The sequence below is a fragment of the Melanaphis sacchari genome, unplaced genomic scaffold (genome assembly GCF_002803265.2).
Source record: "Melanaphis sacchari strain LSU unplaced genomic scaffold, SCAv2.0 Contig323_pilon_pilon, whole genome shotgun sequence".
In the NCBI taxonomy this organism is placed as follows: domain Eukaryota; kingdom Metazoa; phylum Arthropoda; class Insecta; order Hemiptera; family Aphididae; genus Melanaphis; species Melanaphis sacchari.
In genome coordinates, this window is record NW_020271194.1 from 12,732 (window position 1) to 30,642 (window position 17,911).

Consider the following 17,911-nt stretch of genomic DNA (forward strand, 5'->3'; position numbering starts at 1 on the left):
AACTGCATTTCTAAAAATCAAATAAAAAGTAGAAAGACCAAAAATAAAAATAGTTTTTTTTTTTCATTAAAAATTTACATAGCAATTTATTTCTACAATTGTATATTAAAATAATGTATTTAACAGTAAATAAAAGAATAATAAATATTTATAACTAATTGAATAATAATGATTTAAATTAGCCAGACTAGTCTCGAGAATAGAGGAGATTATATTTTTCTTCAGAATTAAAATTTAGAAACAATAGAGGAATTAGTTAAATATTTTGAGATTAAAGAAAAAAAAAGAAACGAATATAAATATTGTTATAAACAAATATTAACGCAAACACGTCGCAACACACTGATATACATCAAAACAAATATACAGGTACATGGATTTTAACGTTTATTTATCCGCGTATTTTATTTACACGGTTTTAAACAAAGTTTTGTTAAAAAAACACGTGTATTTGTGTTTTTGTATGCCCGTGAAATAGGGATGTATCTGTATTCTAGCGCGTACAGTATCATTGATGCAGCACACAAAGTAAAGTAATCCTTTTTTTTTTTTACAACCAATTAAAAAAAAATTTCTTTGATTTATTATTTATCAAATCCACAATCTGAAAATATGATTTGAAGGTGGTATATTGCATATTAGTTATTTGAAGTGATGGGCAACAATATAGATTAATTATTTTCCGATATATAGCAATATCGAAAAATTGTATATTATATTGTTTTTTAAGAAACGCATTTTGATTTGTAGATTCTAAGGCATCTAAGCTATAATAAATTAAATTGTATTGTAGTACAAATACGTACGATTTAGGTTTACTAATAATATCTATAGGTATTAAAATATAGCATTAATTAAGTAAATGAGTTACATTCTTTAGCGTGATGTAAATTTTGTTAAGAAAAAAGGATTTCGATATCGCAATACATCTGTAAATTGTGAAAGATATCGATATTTGAAATTATATCATTGCCCATGCACGTAAAGAATTCCAATGTGTTTAATATAATGATAATTTTTTAATTTTAAATGTCTAAATCAAAAATATTAATTAAAATGTTATCGGAGATGACAAAAGATGTATAACACTTAGTGCACAAAAACTGTAAGATAATTTATTACATAAATTATTACATAATGCGTTTCTTATTTTGTTATTACAGTTCAATTGATTTTTATTGTTCCTTTTAAAGTTTTATTAACCACTAGAAATTCAACGATTTTAAGATTGTAAGGCGACTAGTTAAATTCTGTATTTCATGCATTATACAGCGCACAGTGTAAATTAATTCTAACATGCAGAACAAACAAAAGTAGACAACTATAAAAAGATTGAAGATAAAAAAAATAGTTTTAATAGTTAAATAAATAATTTTTAACGTTTAAAAAAAAAACTTTTAATTTGTTTATTTTTATCTAAAACAAATATAGTAGGTAAAGACCTTCAAATATCTATATCGCTGTACTGATGTACTCCATTAAGAAATGAGTTGTATTTGAAGAGCGATACGGTCATCACGTCATATCGATAAATTAAATAAATAGTTGGTAGATAGGTTTTCAGTATAATTTAAACGGTTTTATTTCCATTGAAGTATAAGAATCAATTTTAACTATTATTATATTTAAATTATAATGTTAAATGAACAACGAAATCGTGTATATTATAACTTTTTTCATGTGAAATATTTGAAATATTAAATACAATTAATTCATATTAACAAATATTTTAATATTATTAGGTATATATTTTAGTATAAATATATTCAAATACATTAATTTAATCGATTGATTGGGAAGGACGTCGTACTTGTATGTGTTTCTAACGTATACCATTCTTAATTATTTGTTCTGTAGTAGTTCTAATTTTGTGTGTTAAACTTCAAAATTAGATTGAAATTAACTATTGTCAAACTTAAAGATAAGAACATTATCTATGTTCTCTCGTCGTTTTTTACGGTATTTTAATTTTTAAGTAAGTTACAAACATGTAAAATAATAATATTTAAAAATGCTCATAATTTAATTTAAATGATTATTTTAGTGAATGATAAGATGTTCAAAATATTTTGAATCTTTATAAGTTATTTAAAGACATTTTATGTTTTTTTTTAGTCCGGTTTTTAGAAATCTTGATACAAATTTTTTATCAGGTTAAATATATATTAATAAAATATAAAGTATATTTTAATACGAAATTCCACATAGATAAGTTGTTCTTATGTAGAATATGTGATAAAATATATTTATATGATTTATTTTTTATGCTTTATAAGCATTTAAATTCACCAAAATCTAAAAATTTGAAAATTGTTTTGAAATTGAAAAATATGGAATATTTATTACTTTTATAGCATAGTTTGTTAGGTTGAAACCAAAAAATTAATTATTAAATTCAACATGATTTTTATTTATTTATTTTTTTTTGTGGATTGTTACACAAAATAATATGATATTTAAATTATTTATTGTTTCGTTTTAGTTCAAAACCATTATTTTTAGAGACATTATTAGTAAAGACTTATACGTGTATTTTTATATTTTTAAATGTTTTCCACAAAAAATAATTTAACCAGCTTTCTGTATTACTAATTTAATATTTATATAATTTATATTTTACTAATAAACATTAACTAACAGCAATAACAAAAACTATAATATGAAATATACTTAGTATCTGATAGACCGTATCCGTTTTAAATTGTTTTTTGCATAAAATGATATAGGTAGGGTATATTCAAAGGATTTTTGTCTAAAACGAAATTTTCAAAAATTCCAAAATTACGCAATTAAGTGCATATTCATATGAATAGTACATACCGTTTTAAAATGATTTTTATAAGACATGTTAAATCCTCAATTTTATTTGAAATTTGTATTTATCTTAACTTTTATACCTATATTATAAATAATAAGCAATTAAATATTTAAACTTTAAGGGCATATTAAAATATACTTAATACTTATATATAACATTACATAACATTTTCAATATGGGTACTGAATATTGAACATGGATTTATAATTTTTTAAACTTTTTGATAATAATTAACAAATTAAAATGAAATAATAATGATAATAAAAAATTTATATTTTTTAAATAAATGTATGCTTATTAAAAATTGATAATTTTATATTATTTTATTTTATACTAGTGACATTTGATTCAGTAGCGTGTGCTACAGGCGTGTATATCCACAAAATACGAATACTATTTTAATACAAAATATACTAAAAACTAAACTTATAAAACAAAGTACGGCTATAGAATATAAAATATGCGCATGAATGATAATAATACGATAACATATAATATATGTACAAATAAAGTAGTAAGTAATTAAAAGTTTAAATGATAATAATTTAATGATTTAATGTTAATCAGACATGTTAAAATCATTTTTCTGTTAATTTTCGGGTTATTTCGGATTATTTCGGATTATCAGTGGTTACCACGCCACTCATTTCCGCGGATAATTGAAAGTTTATTGAATATTTAATACAATAATGCATTTTATTATTTTTATTACATAGATAAATTAAATTTTTTTTATATTATTTTATTTTAAAAATATTTATTTTGTACTCTGTTTTGTAACTCTATAACTTAGGATTGTTAGGAATTGGATTAAAAAAACTGTTTGCAAATATGAGTTAAGTATACGTAAATAAATTAATAATTATGGGTTACTAATTTAAATATTGTAAGTATTAATGCACTTCGATGGCAATAAGATACAATTAATATTTTATTTAGCTTACATCCCTGGAATATTGAAAATATTTAGAGATTCATTATTATTTTAACCTTTTTTTGTCCTTTAAGGCACTGTATAGTTATTGATCTCTTGGTTTATTTGATTTATTTATTTATAATAAAAATCAACGGGCATAAGCCCTTTAACTGATAGAATAATACAGAAACATTGGCACATCTAAAATAAAATACAAAATAGTGATAATTAGAATAACCATCACAGAAAATATAATAAAAAAATGAAGAGTATTAATTTTTATTTTGTGAAAGACGACCAAAAATGTCACCAATAATATGGCTAGGTATACGAGTAGCATATAGTTGGAACATATAGACAAACGCATCAGTTGCTTTTTATGTCAATTTATTAGTTGAAAAAATGTATTAGGTAATTTGAAATAAATCTAAAAAAAAAAAATATTCGGCAAAACTATTAAATCTATTGCACGAAATTGAAAATAGCTGAAACGTATAGTTATATTTTTTATGTCTTCAAGCGATACGCATCACTGTCACTATCAACAACACATGGAATATGCGTTAAAATATTTTTCAAGTAGGTATTCCGAGAAATAAACAGCACATCGCATATTATAATTATAATAATTTTTAGGAGGTAACATGGACAAATAGTGTATCAGTACTTGGCAATTTTTGATCACTATTGACATTGACCGTTACAAATATTTACAATAATATAATAAGTAAACATTTTAGATAAGTACCTACTACTGTAACTACTAATTATTTACGTACTTATTCATGTGTTTTAAATAAACAAGTTTTTTTTCCTCATATTTCAAACACGATAATATAATTTACAATGTGGATTAGCAGATATAATATTTAAACAAGTACTTATTCCATGTACTTTTCACCTATTTAATATTAGTATAGTGTTAACCGATAAACGACATACCTAACCCATTTTACTTTGACCATTTCAGATGAATCGGTTTGATTTACGCTGTGAGTGTCTGATTGTAATTTTAATTTTTCTAGCTACATTATCAGATATCCACCGAGAGTGACATTCCATGTTCAGTTTATTTTAGCCATCGAGATCATGGATGATCAAAAAGAATTTGTAAATGTTAATCTGAACGTATGTATAATCAATTTTTTATTTAATAAGTATAATTTATTGTACCGGATGCTGTAATATCGTTCATTGTTAATAAAACGTTAATACATATTAATATTGCTTAAATTGTCTTAATAATTCATCAATTATTGACATTTTAAATAAAAAATTTTTGTTGGATTACTTACAAGATAAATAATCGATCTTATTTTGTGGCGTTGAAGTAAAAAAGTAAATATAGAAAAAACTCAAATCAATCAGCCCACTTACCAGCAATTAAATTATTTATTATTTTTTTTTTTAACTTTTTTACTAATACTAACAAGGATTTAGTAGATATATCACGAGTATGTTGTTATTTTTAGAATAACAATAATACCTTTATACTATGCATGTGTGCGTGTGTGTACTTTTGATAGACGCCAATCGAATAATTTTTCACTTTCATCTATTTTAATCCCATAAAAATATAAAATATTAAAATTAAACATTTTTATACTTGATAAAAATATACATTTATAGAAAAATTGATCACGTTAAACATTAGTAAGATGGAGATAACTTATGCAGGTATAATATTCCCTTTAAACTTTCAAATCCGGTTAATCTGTTAACTATGACATATTTTGGATTTTTCAATTTTTAAATACCTCACGATGCCAATAAAAAATATAAGGATAATACTTAAGTACCATCGAATAGGTTTATTTGATACATTTAAAATCCACGTGAGCATTATTTAAAGATTAATAGAATAAATATCTTGAAATAATGACTTATAATAAAACTACTATATAAAACCTTATAATTCCACATTTTCCATACAAGAATTGAAATATATCATAATGCTATTGATAACTTGAACTTTTAATTTATTTATTTTTAGTCGAACGAGTTCATAATATCGTCTCAGTCGATTGACCACCCCAACAATTCGAACTTTAAGAACACTGAAGGACTGTCGATAACTTACGGTATTGACGATAATCCACCATGGTATTTATGCATCTTCATGGCTCTGCAAGTATGTATTAATGTCGGTTAATCCTTAATTGTATCAGATTCTAAATAAAAAGAAATTGGCAAGTACCTAAGTAACCGCTCTGCTGTACAGTTGGAGTCATGTGTACCCTAACCTAACATTCAGGGATTGAGTAGATTACTTTAATGAGTACTTACGTAAAATTTGAATTCAATGATAAACGTGTAACCTTGTATTAAATTGTTAAGTCTTAGCTATAAATATTTTATATTTTATATATTTTTAACTAAAGAATAATAAAAAAAAAAAATAAACTTGCTCATATAGGTATTTCAAATAGTTTTAAATAATTGGCAAATTAATAATTATTCATTTTGGATAATAATTTATTAATTTTTTAAGCATAATGACCAAGTTTAAAATTTTTTTATTACTTATACTAAGAAATTAAAAAAATTTAAAATTACATAACTCATTTAGGATTAGTATGAATACCTACTTTGAAAAATCTGATTTGAAGATAAAATGGCATTATACTTTTAAAATGTCAAAAATTAAGCTTTAATTACCCATAAAAATCTTTTCTGATTTCACAACACATTTTTTGCTTTAATTTCTAGAAAATAAGGAATCTTGTATCAAATTTTTAATGATTAGATGATTAAGTTATGAATTTCATAGACTATTTAATTTAAAAATAATTTACGGCTATTTAACAAAGCTTATGAATAATGTTTTTATTCAATTTTCAATTTTTTTTTTATTTGAAATCAAAGATTTATCATATTTGGGTAGTTGAAAAAATAATCGGTCAAATATCTATAAATAGCACAAAAGAGCCAACATATTAAAAAAATTATGTCATGTGTTGTAGATGATTATTTGGTTGAAATACAAAGTTTCTGCAGTTATTAATTTTTGAATTATGTGGTTTTATAAAAATCATAAAATTGATTTAAGTGAAAAACTAGTTTATAAAAATGTCCGTTTTCAGTAAATATTTTACTGTTTTTCTCAATTATTTTTTAAATAATACAGAGAATTTTCATTTTTAATCTAGTATCATTTATATCCAATTTGCTACTAAACACGATTTTCGAAAATGAAAAGAATTTTTTACTAAAACTTGTGAACACAAAAAAAAAATAAACATACGTAATTGTAAAATCAATACATTTATTATTTTGTTCAGAATTTAAAATTTAAATAAACGAATAAAAAAAAAAATACGATCTAAAATATTGATTTTTTTAGTTTATCTACATCATATTATATATAAAGTAAAACAAATTTATAATTATATTATTAATATTTTAAAATATAATTATACCTACTTAAATACATTTTTTAGTATTTTTGCATTAAAAATATTTATCAAATATTATTTTGGTTTTTAAACAGCTTCTAGAATTATAGAATGTGGACTTTAGATATATTTAAAATGGGTACATTAAAATTAATAATTTTGTTTAGCATGGTATATCATTGGTGGAAATAAATTGATAGTATGTCTCAGATTTTAGTATTACTTGATATATAATATATAACACTACTTTTGAATATTTTGCAGCATTACCTTACGATGATTGGTGCTATTGTTTCGATCCCATTTATCCTAACACCAGCACTATGCATGAAAGAAGATGATCCTGCTCGAGGCCATATTATATCAACTATGATATTCGTAACAGCTATAGTAACGTTTCTACAAGTTACATTTGGTTGCAGGTATATGATTTTATAAATAACTGTAGTAGTGCTCAACCATGTTTTAAAAATCCTTCAACATTTTTCATCAACTACCCACCCACCAAAATATTAAAGCATAATAGTAGGTACAGAATAAAATTTAAGATGGTATGGCAACTTTTTTTCCTGTCACCAAGAGCTAAATTTCAATAACTATTATGATTAACTAACATAAGTTATTTCAGACCATACGTAACACATTAGGCTATTCCCATACTATTATGCTTCACGTCAGTGCCGTAACCAATATTTATTTATTATTTTTTTTGGATAGGGGGGCTTAATTTTTGATTGCCAATAAGTACAAAAAATTAAGTTTGCACTGTGTATTGCTGACAATATAATTCGTATAATTATACATATTATAAAATTAAGATCATAAATAAATACATAAAAAAAAAAAAAAAAAAATAATTATGTTGTCGCATGGTCAAGTCGATGGGCTCGACGATGAAGTTGGTCGTTGGCGATTGTGAGCGATTTCGTCGTACGATGATCAGAGCAAATAAAACCGATGGCAGGCGGCCGGTACTCGTTCGACGTGATTTGCCTTCCCGTCCCGCGTTGGTGGGAGAGTTGATGATATCGTGTCTACCCGTAGCGGTAGTGTTAAAAGTGTAGATCGGTTGCTGCGGTGCCTGTACTATGTACCGTGTCAGACCTAGTCGGTGGATACGGAACGAGAGATCTAGTTGCCAGATGCTAGCGGAATGCATCGCTACGGTGAAAGATCGTAAGTACGTCCGACGGCAATGGGGGTGATGAAGCGCGTCACGACAATACCGCAGTAAGGCGCGGACCATCTTGTGCCGTGAAAAATATGTGGCTCAAACATACTCCCTCAATAGGAAGGCTTAGAGAGTAAGGATTCAATCAACGAGCATTTTAGTAGGACTGTTTCGAATCTAAAACATTATTACCCATTGGGTGGGTATTGGGTAACACTACTATTTCCGCAACTGGTTGAGTGATCTGGCCTAACTAGAAAGATATTGATACGAACGGGAAACCGTCGTGTCCTAGTCGCGGCAATGGCACATGATCGTGCCTAAGCAAAACTGGCGCGCTGGACGAGAAGCTTGAGGATGTCTGGCCTTAGGGAGCTCACCCTGGCACGACCGTCCGGAGGAAGAAACTGCGTGATTAAATAAAGAGGTGAAGTGTTGTCGGTGTAAAAATCCGTAGGTATGGACTTTTCAAGCCCCACTACACACAGAAAGATGATCCGGTCCTAGCGCGTCAATAACCGCACAATGCGTACGATGTCATCGTATTAACGCGCTAGGTGACGATTTTCCGTTATGGGTACTTAAAATGCGGAACTGCTGTTGATCATATTTAAAAATAAACATTTTTTTTATTTCACATCCTTAACTGAAAACCTTTGGTTTGAGTAAAAATTGCCACCTTGTGAATTTTTATAGAGAGAAATTTGTTATGAAATGCACTATAATTTTTTATTCCATATGATCTCGAGGAATTAAAAACAAATCTTTACAGACTATTTAAGCCTTTTGTATCTTTCAACAAGTCTTATTGTTATTGTTACACATTGTATCGCTATCTTATCTACCATTTATTTTTAATAATTTGTAATGTCATTCTTGACTCCATGTACCGATTATTATTATTTATTTATTACATACCAAATGTATGTAAATAATAATGATAAAATGGTTTATTCTAAATAAATATTTGATATTAATACCGTTATATAACTAGTTAATCACATTTTATTTTATTGACTTATTAAACGTTATTAAATTTTGAAATAATAGTCGTGCTTTAATTGCATATAATATTGTTTATTACGATTTCCTGAGCCCCACAATAAAGATAATTATTTATTTAGCTTAAATAAGCCATTAGAACAATTTAAATAATATACTTTTAATATTTTAATCAATAATCTAACCAATTAATTTTTTATTTATAAAAAATTACATTGTTGCACCGTTTAATAATATTTGATTTTGGTTAAGTACCTATACCAGATTACTATTGTTGTAATAAATAATATAAGATATTAAGATTTTTATTTTAAATCTCAAAAAGCAATTTAAAAATAATTTAGGAATAGTTTAACTTAGCTGACCCGGCAATGTTTTGCTATTATAAGACTTCTCAGACATTAATTTGTTATTTATTCTCTGGATATTAAATAATTACATATTTTTATTTTATACCACTTTAAGTCACTTCTCTATGGTAATGTGGCCGTAGAAATTTAACGTCACTACTGCGGATTCTTCATAATGTTGAAAAAAATATATTTATCACCTGTGTCAATAGAAAAATTGATGCTTATTGCAAATTTTTTTCATTTAATAGATTTAATGTATAATTAGTGTTCGTGTATGTAAATGTTGCAGTTAAAACTATGGATGGAATATAAAAGATATGAATTATGTCAGTATTTTAATAATTCAAAGATTTAAAAAATTTCTTTCTAAACGACCGTTGTCAACTTTTTCTGGATCGGGAGCAAAAATTTGGATGACACACGTGACAAGAGGAATGGGGGCAGTTGACCGTGAAAAAAACATTGAATGCTCAGGTCAATTCTAACAACTTTAAATGTTTGTCTCTGTGCTAATTTAATAGGAAATTGAATGCGCTTAAACTGAAAAGGTAGATCTGTGGGTGCAATTGGTTGGGTGTGATTACTTAAAGAAATAAATATTAATAAATAATAAGTAAAAAGCAGAAAAAAATGTAAAAAATGGCACTTAATGGGATTCGAACTTGAGATTATCTATTAAATTATATTTAAGTGCCACTGCGCCATAGGGTTTTTCAATATGCGCCTCTAATTAAATGGTTATTTAAATACCTTATGTCTCTGAAGCATAAATCTAATTGTATTTTAGAAATATTATTAATCAAGTTATACGAAAAAGTTATACATAAAAACTTTTTTTGGTTAATTACCTATCCAACAGTGAAAACCGCATAAAAATCCATTCAGCCTTTCGGAGTTTAGCCCAAACAAAAAAAAAAAAACGTCTTTGTTTTATATTATGTATTGATAATAATTTATAACATATTATTATTTTTATTTCTCAACAGACTTCCAATCGTACAAGGAGGAACAATTTCATTTCTTGTACCCACGTTAGCAATTTTGAAACTGCCGCAATGGAGATGTCCATCAATGGGAAGCATTATTGAAATGACTTCTTATGATCAAGAAGAACTTTGGAAAGTTCGTATGAGAGAGCTTTCAGGCGCAATAGCTGTATCGGCTATGTTTCAGGTTTTACTTGGATATTCCGGTAAGTGATCACATGTATACATTATATGTCATATTATATATTTAACTGCAGTGATCCGTTTTTTGTTGAATCTAAATATTTAATCATGAAGTTTAGGTGAATTAAATCCCAAATTATGAAGTTCATTAAAGAACCTGAATTTTGAGTCTGGGTGGAATGTGATACGTACTTGACTTTATTTAACTGATCTAGTTAACTATTTAATACTTTCAGGTCTTATCGGAAAACTGGTTAAGTACGTGACACCACTGACGATCGTTCCGACTGTGTCGCTGGTGGGCCTATCACTGTTCGAGAATGCTGCCGAATCGGCTTCCAAGCACTGGGGCATATCTATGGGGTAACAACTGATCGAATTTGCATCAATAACAATAACATGAATAGAATAACGTGTACCTATGGTATAAAAATAATTTAGTATCCTAAATAATCCAATTTATCTCAGTAGCGTTGTACATGAATATCGTGAGAGCTATTGCGTATAGAAAACAACCAACAAATTTTTAGGTAATAGGCCGGTTTTAATCCATTACTCAAGACTGCTTGTCTAATTCTAAATCACTTGGTATAATCAAATATTAAAAATACGCAAGGAGAACTTTATACTGTTATATGCATATTAATACGAATATTATAAACGTATAGAGTATACGTGAATAACTTCATGATAAATTATTATAATTATAATTATTTATTAATGCCAGGAAATTCGATGGGATTTAAACATTGTTTGGCATCCACATATCAAATGGAAGGAAACCATAAAATTTTATTTAAAACAATTTTAACATAGAATATAACATTTCTAAATCGCAATATTGAAATTAATCAATATCAATTAAAAGTATTATGGTTTGCATTTATTATGAAAATTAATTTTCACTGAACCTGGAAAACTTTGGAAAATGTATGGTTTATATATGTCACTTTTAAATTTGCTAGTATTATTCCTTGATTGTACAAACGAAAAGAATTTAAAGGAAATGTTGGAACATGTGTTTAAAGCTTTTATCCAAACTAATTCAAAATATTTATTAAGAAATATTATTAGAAGACATAATAATAACAAAATTTATCTATTAGTTTAAGCTTTGAAATAACTTTTATTAATAACAATAACAATGTATATACCCTCTTTATTTTTGATATGTAAGATACTAAACAACGAACAAATCTCATTGTTTGAACAATTTAAGTGAAATGTGGTATAGTTTGTTTTATAAAGTATTTAAAATAATAATTCAAGTTGTTTTGCAGTAAAACTAAATTTGGGTGAATGTAGAAAAAAATTATATTCTAATAATCAGTATTAAAGAAAAAAATTACAAATTAACTAATTTTTTAAGCCTTACTATTTTTATTATGATTTTATTTTTAAAATTTTAATTTTTAATAGCTGTACTCTTTCTATTTCAAACCTTGGATATAATTTCATATTACTTCATAAATAATATAAAAATACTAAAACATTTACGATTTTTTTGTTTGCAGAACGATCATACTATTGACGTTATTTTCACAATTCCTGACGAATGTCAAGTTGCCGGTCCCGACGTACAACAAAACTAACGGATTTTCAACTACTAAATTTAATGTATTCCAGTTGTTTCCGGTGAGTATCTATTTTATATAATCATAAGAATAATAATCACTGATATATAACTATAGACTATATAAGTACTGTTTTCGTATATTGGATAATAAAAACAGCCAACTAGTAGTAGACTTCTTGCCTCTTATTTTGCCAATACTGTCGTTGTTCCGTTAATGTTGAACCGTTCCACTGAATTCTTTTCTTCACGAGCAGGTATACTGGAAAAATCCTGCCACTACCATCTAAACACAGTGAAGTAGGCATTTACCACTCTCAGGACTTTCAATTACTTTAAAATATAAAATATATTTTCTAGGAAATTATCATATAAACATGATTAATGATTATATATTATGTTTTCGTTCCAGGTATTGCTAACTATAACAATTATGTGGATTCTGTGCGCATTGTTAACCATATATGATTACTTTCCAACCGGACATCCGGCCAGAACCGATGTCAAGATCCGGATTATAGGTGATTCGTCATGGTTCCGAGTGCCGTACCCTGGTAAATATAATACGATTACATCACGCTTAGGCGAAACGTAGGTACTTATTATAATGTACAATTCACCTAAGTTATTAGTAATATTTATGACATTCTAACATTTGTATACGTACTTTGGAATTCAAAGGTCAATGGGGTTGGCCAACCGTTAGCGTAGCCGGTGTCATAGGTATGTTAGCTGGTGTACTGGCGTGTACTGTTGAGTCCATAAGCTACTATCCGACAACAGCCAAAATGTGTGGTATGTATTTACATAATATAATAAACAGCTGTTTCTTACTTCGTTCTCATCTTATTTTATAATTGTGTATTGGGATATTATAAAACATTGAGTTACACGAGTAAGATACTGCAATAATTAGTGTATTGCTATACAATGTACACGGTTGGGCGTTGACCATATAAGAATTGAACATGGTGAACGAAATTTTGAAGATCCAACAAATGATAATAATTAACAATAATTTAGGTGGACAACCACTAAAGAAGGCGTGTTATGGTATTTTAAAATGTAGGACAATTTAAGGTGAACCTTCGTACAAACAAAAATTAGGCCAAAGTCGGTAATATTCGCGAGCGCGATGGCTTGAATTTCGGAGTTACTACGACACTTTAAGAAAAAAAGTAATTGATTATGTTTATACAATTCATAACATAATATTTTTAGAGGACGCCATGCTCTCAAGTATTACTTGTACCTTATACACGTAGCAAACTAACAAATCTACGTATTAGGTTTCTGCTGTCAAATTTTTAAAGTACTTAGATATAAATTATTTGAGAACAAGGAGTTTTTTCCTTCATACTTTAATTTTAAAATGAGTTAAAAATACTCATATAATAATTTGTTAAAACTTATTTTAATACAAATAAATAAAAAAAAAAAAATTATTTGAGCACAATTATTAATATTTTCTTCTACGAATTTGATAATGAATAAATATTTTCTAAAATGAACTAGAAATAAACTTTAATTATAAACCAATACATATATTTGCTATATGCTTTACATGTATTAGACAGAGAACTCATATAGGTAAAAAAATTTCTGAAATTATTAATCCTACAAAAAAACTAGATCCTAGTTCAATACTGGTGATTTGGACGGTAGTACTAAGTTTGTTGATGATTGCGATAAAAAATAATGGTTTTAATTAAAAGTCTACTTTAATCAATTTCACACTGTGAATTTATTCCATAAGTATGAATAACGTATACTTAAGTTAGTTTTTTTTATCACAGATTACGAAATCAAGAACCAACAAGTACTTAAAAAAATTGTTAATGTAATAGTCTTATAATTTATAATAATTACAAAAACGAACCACGAAATGTATGCTGACAATAACAGATATTTAACATTAGACAATAAGTAAATTGATTTATCTTTATGAATATTAGGAGCTCCTCCACCACCAGTACACGCTATTAACAGAGGAATTGGATTCGAGGGACTTGGAACGGTATTCGCTGGACTCATGGGAAGTGGAAATGGTACCAACACGTTCGGGGAAAATGTTGGCGCGATAGGTGTTACAAAGGTGACATAAAAATGATACAATATGTCATTCTGTATTTACAGTTATGCCCTCATCTTACATACACATAATAGAAAATTTACTTTAAAATAATATTTAGGTAAAACCTATCAAGTTTAATAAGTTTTAATATTGAAACTAATTTTGACTTATTATTATAAAATTTAAAATTAAGACCATCATGCTTTAATAACGTTTGTAAAGAGGTTACAACAATAAAGATTTTAAGTCCTCTTGAATAAATATTGTTATTTTCCTAAAAATTGTATTGGTTTAAGTTTTTATTAATTCTAAGTTTATTTATGTAGATTGGCAGCAGGCGTGTAATACAGTACGCCAGTGCATTGATGTTAATTCAAGGCGTTGTCAATAAATTTGGAGCAGTTTTTATAATCATTCCCGAGCCTATTGTTGGAGGCATGTTTTGCATTATGTTCGGAATGATAAGTGCATTTGGTAATAATTATGACATTTAAATTGAACCGAATCGTTTGTCAAATAACATAAGATAATATTTTTATATCTTAAACTTTATTTTAAATTTTTAGTTTTTGAACATAATCAATTGATTTATCAATCAATACTTAATTATTTCACAAAAAAAAAAAAAAAAAAAAAAAAAAAAAAACAATTAAAATAGAAACTCCGATTGTCATGGTATTATAGTATGGTCGTTGTTAGTTATAGAAGATGAATTAGTTAAATAATATTGGCATCCGTTGTTATAATTCAAAAACTATAAGTACCTACTAAATTAAGTATAAACGTTTACCCTTAAAACATATTTAAAACGTGTCTAGAAATTATATGATTACATGAACAATATTTTTTTCTGTTTAGTTATTATTGCATTTATTTACTAAGCTTATGATTTGTTTTATAGGCTTATCAGCTCTACAATACGTTCAGTTGAATTCGTCGAGGAATTTGTACATCATTGGATTTTCAATGTTCTTTTCACTGGTAAGTGCATTAAGTTTTTACATTCATTTATTCAATAATGTATATTGTATATAATTATATGGATTTTTGCTATGTTCATCAAATCCTATCAAAATTAAAGTTATCACATTTCCCAAATTTGTCTTTACATACGTAGTGTATGTATAAAAATCTAGTGTAGGTATTAGACTTCAGCATACCATAATCCTAAGACATACTCTTGAAGTTATTGACGTGTCATTGTGGATCAGATTTATTTTCCTGTAATCAATTCCAATATAGTAAAATCTACTGAAAAATGTGTTTGTGTCCATTTTTATTAGGAAAATGATAAATTGAAAAATTGTTTTCTAAAAAGTAAAAAATAACTTTCTTTTCAAGTACATTAATATTTTTTTTTTTAACTTTGTTTTTTTCTGATAAAATCTAAATTATTTTTAATATCAAAGGTTTTTTTTTAGTTTGTTGTTTCCATTATTAGTATTATTTACAGAAGAAATTATTTTATCTTGAGCATTTTTTTTCAATTTATCCAGCACTAGTTTGATATCTTTAATAGCGGTTCTATAGGTTATGTCATATAAAATTGGTAGTTAACTAACCGCAAACTGTATAAAATAAAACACGATAATAGATGTAACTGTCAAATATAAACTGCATTATTTTCGACTATATACGCGTATTATTACACGATAATAATTATTATGAGTACATTTTATTTTTTATTTTATTTGCGTAGACTAATATTAAATTTTATAGTAAAATTATAATATAATATAATGTTTATGTTTCATGTATATATTATATAGTATTAAGTTTTAGTTTGTGTTAGTAAATTATTAAAAACATTAAAGGGCAATAATTGTGCAACAATTATATTTAATTTCCTTAACAATTCATTTGTTATCTGTGAATTAAACAATTATGATTTAATTTTTTTTTTTGTTATCAAACAACTTCTCTTAACCTATACCAATTCGATCATGTACGATTTCAGGTTTTACCAAAATGGATCATCGCTCATCCGAATGCAATTCAAACCGGAAATGAAATATTAGACAGTGTGTTGACTGTCATTTGCAGTACTAGTATATTGGTCGGTGGTTTGATCGGCTGCTTCTTGGATAATACCATACCAGGTACGACCACAACATAAAAAAAAAAAAATGTAAGTCGCGATTCGTTTAATTAACATGCATTTGTCGTTAATATAGGCACTCCAGAAGAAAGGGGTCTCATAGCTTGGGCCAATGAAATGAATCTGTCAAGTGAACCAACAACAGATGAAGAAACGAGTACTTATGATTTCCCAGTTGGCATGAAAGCGTTAAGAAAGTTAGTATTGAATTAATTCATTTGATACGTTATGATCGATAAGTAACTACGAAATTTGATGAAATCCTTTTTAAAAATGGAATCTAAATTATATGAAAATTTTAACGAAGCTGTTGTACTGAAAAGAACTAAAAAATACTTTTATTAGTTAATCAAAGTATTTTGAAATAATTAATCATTTAAAACAACGAAAGCAAGAGAAAAAAATAGATTCAAAATTACTGAAGAATTAGAACGTAAAATAATACTAGGAGCCAAAAAAAATAATTATGCTAATAACTGTAGAAGGTGCAAAATTGTATGTTTAGTTATATTATATTCAATTAATTCTATGGAATTAAATTTATAATGAAAATAAAATTATTGTTTTTTTCTTTTTATAGATTTATTTTAATTTAACATTATCATTTATTTAATTTAAATATAATATAGATACCAATTATATCATATCATTTTAATGATAACAAAATTAAATTATTGTGTTCTTAAAACATTGTAATTATAAAATAGCACAATCTGTGTATTATATGTATGTATGTAAATTAAATTATATATATTCTTATTTTTAACTTTTTCAGAATGAAATGGACGTACTCAGTTCCATTTTTACCAACCTACAGACCAAAGAAAAATTAGAATTTTCATTATGTGTATTTTATTAATATGATTTATAGTAAAATTATAAAATAATGTTTATTGAATTGTATGTATACTTTGGTCTTCTTATTTGTACTATAATTTGTATACCTTAAAAATATAATAATAAAATTTAATCAAACATACGTAGATTACTCGCAAACTAATTACGTCTCACAATTATTTATGATTATTAATTATTTATTATTTATATATCTGATAATAAAATAAAATATAATACAATAAAATAATCTATAATCACTCGTTATTGAACGATTAGATTCACGATTAAATATACTACACACGAATATTCATGACAGCACACTAACACAGTTTACAACTTTTTTCAAATAGAGTTTAAAATAATTAGGATTTCCAAAATTCACCCATTTCGACCATTTCTCCAGCCTTTTTATAAATAACTATTTAAAGCACGTCCGCTTTGGAAAAGTGTCTGTTGATTCTGTCTGTTCAACTGCCGCTGAACTGCTATAATTTGTTGCCAAATG

The 17,911-nt window shown here is 26.3% G+C and overlaps 1 protein-coding gene across 3 annotated transcripts; it reads left to right on the forward strand.

Moving 5' to 3' along the window:
* The first annotated feature begins 1,839 nt into the window (after window positions 1-1,839).
* LOC112596485 (solute carrier family 23 member 2) lies at window positions 1,840-17,516 on the forward strand. Of its 3 annotated transcripts, none has more exons than XM_025342188.1 (15): window positions 1,840-1,959; window positions 4,760-4,862; window positions 5,728-5,865; window positions 7,394-7,551; window positions 10,642-10,847; window positions 11,061-11,187; window positions 12,339-12,459; window positions 12,810-12,951; window positions 13,079-13,192; window positions 14,353-14,492; window positions 14,798-14,945; window positions 15,373-15,452; window positions 16,429-16,570; window positions 16,646-16,766; window positions 17,345-17,516. In XM_025342188.1, exons 1-15 carry the CDS (start codon window positions 1,937-1,939, stop codon window positions 17,400-17,402), a joined length of 1,821 nt encoding a protein of 606 aa, XP_025197973.1. In that variant the 5' UTR covers window positions 1,840-1,936; the 3' UTR covers window positions 17,403-17,516. The 3 variants fall into 3 exon arrangements, with proteins under 3 accessions (XP_025197973.1, XP_025197975.1, XP_025197974.1); XM_025342190.1 differs by having other exon boundaries at window positions 1,876-1,975; window positions 17,345-17,515; XM_025342189.1 differs by having other exon boundaries at window positions 1,907-1,975; window positions 4,705-4,862; window positions 17,345-17,515.
* The last annotated feature ends 395 nt before the right edge of the window (window positions 17,517-17,911 follow it).

Excerpts from the sequence above, each read along its gene's own strand:
- LOC112596485 (XM_025342188.1), top strand. The coding sequence starts at position 1,937 with ATGTTCTCTCGTCGTTTTTTACG. Across the intron at positions 10,848-11,060 it reads GGTTTTACTTGGATATTCCG|GTCTTATCGGAAAACTGGTT; the intron begins GTAAGTGATCAC and ends TAATACTTTCAG. Across the intron at positions 12,952-13,078 it reads GTTCCGAGTGCCGTACCCTG|GTCAATGGGGTTGGCCAACC; the intron begins GTAAATATAATA and ends TGGAATTCAAAG.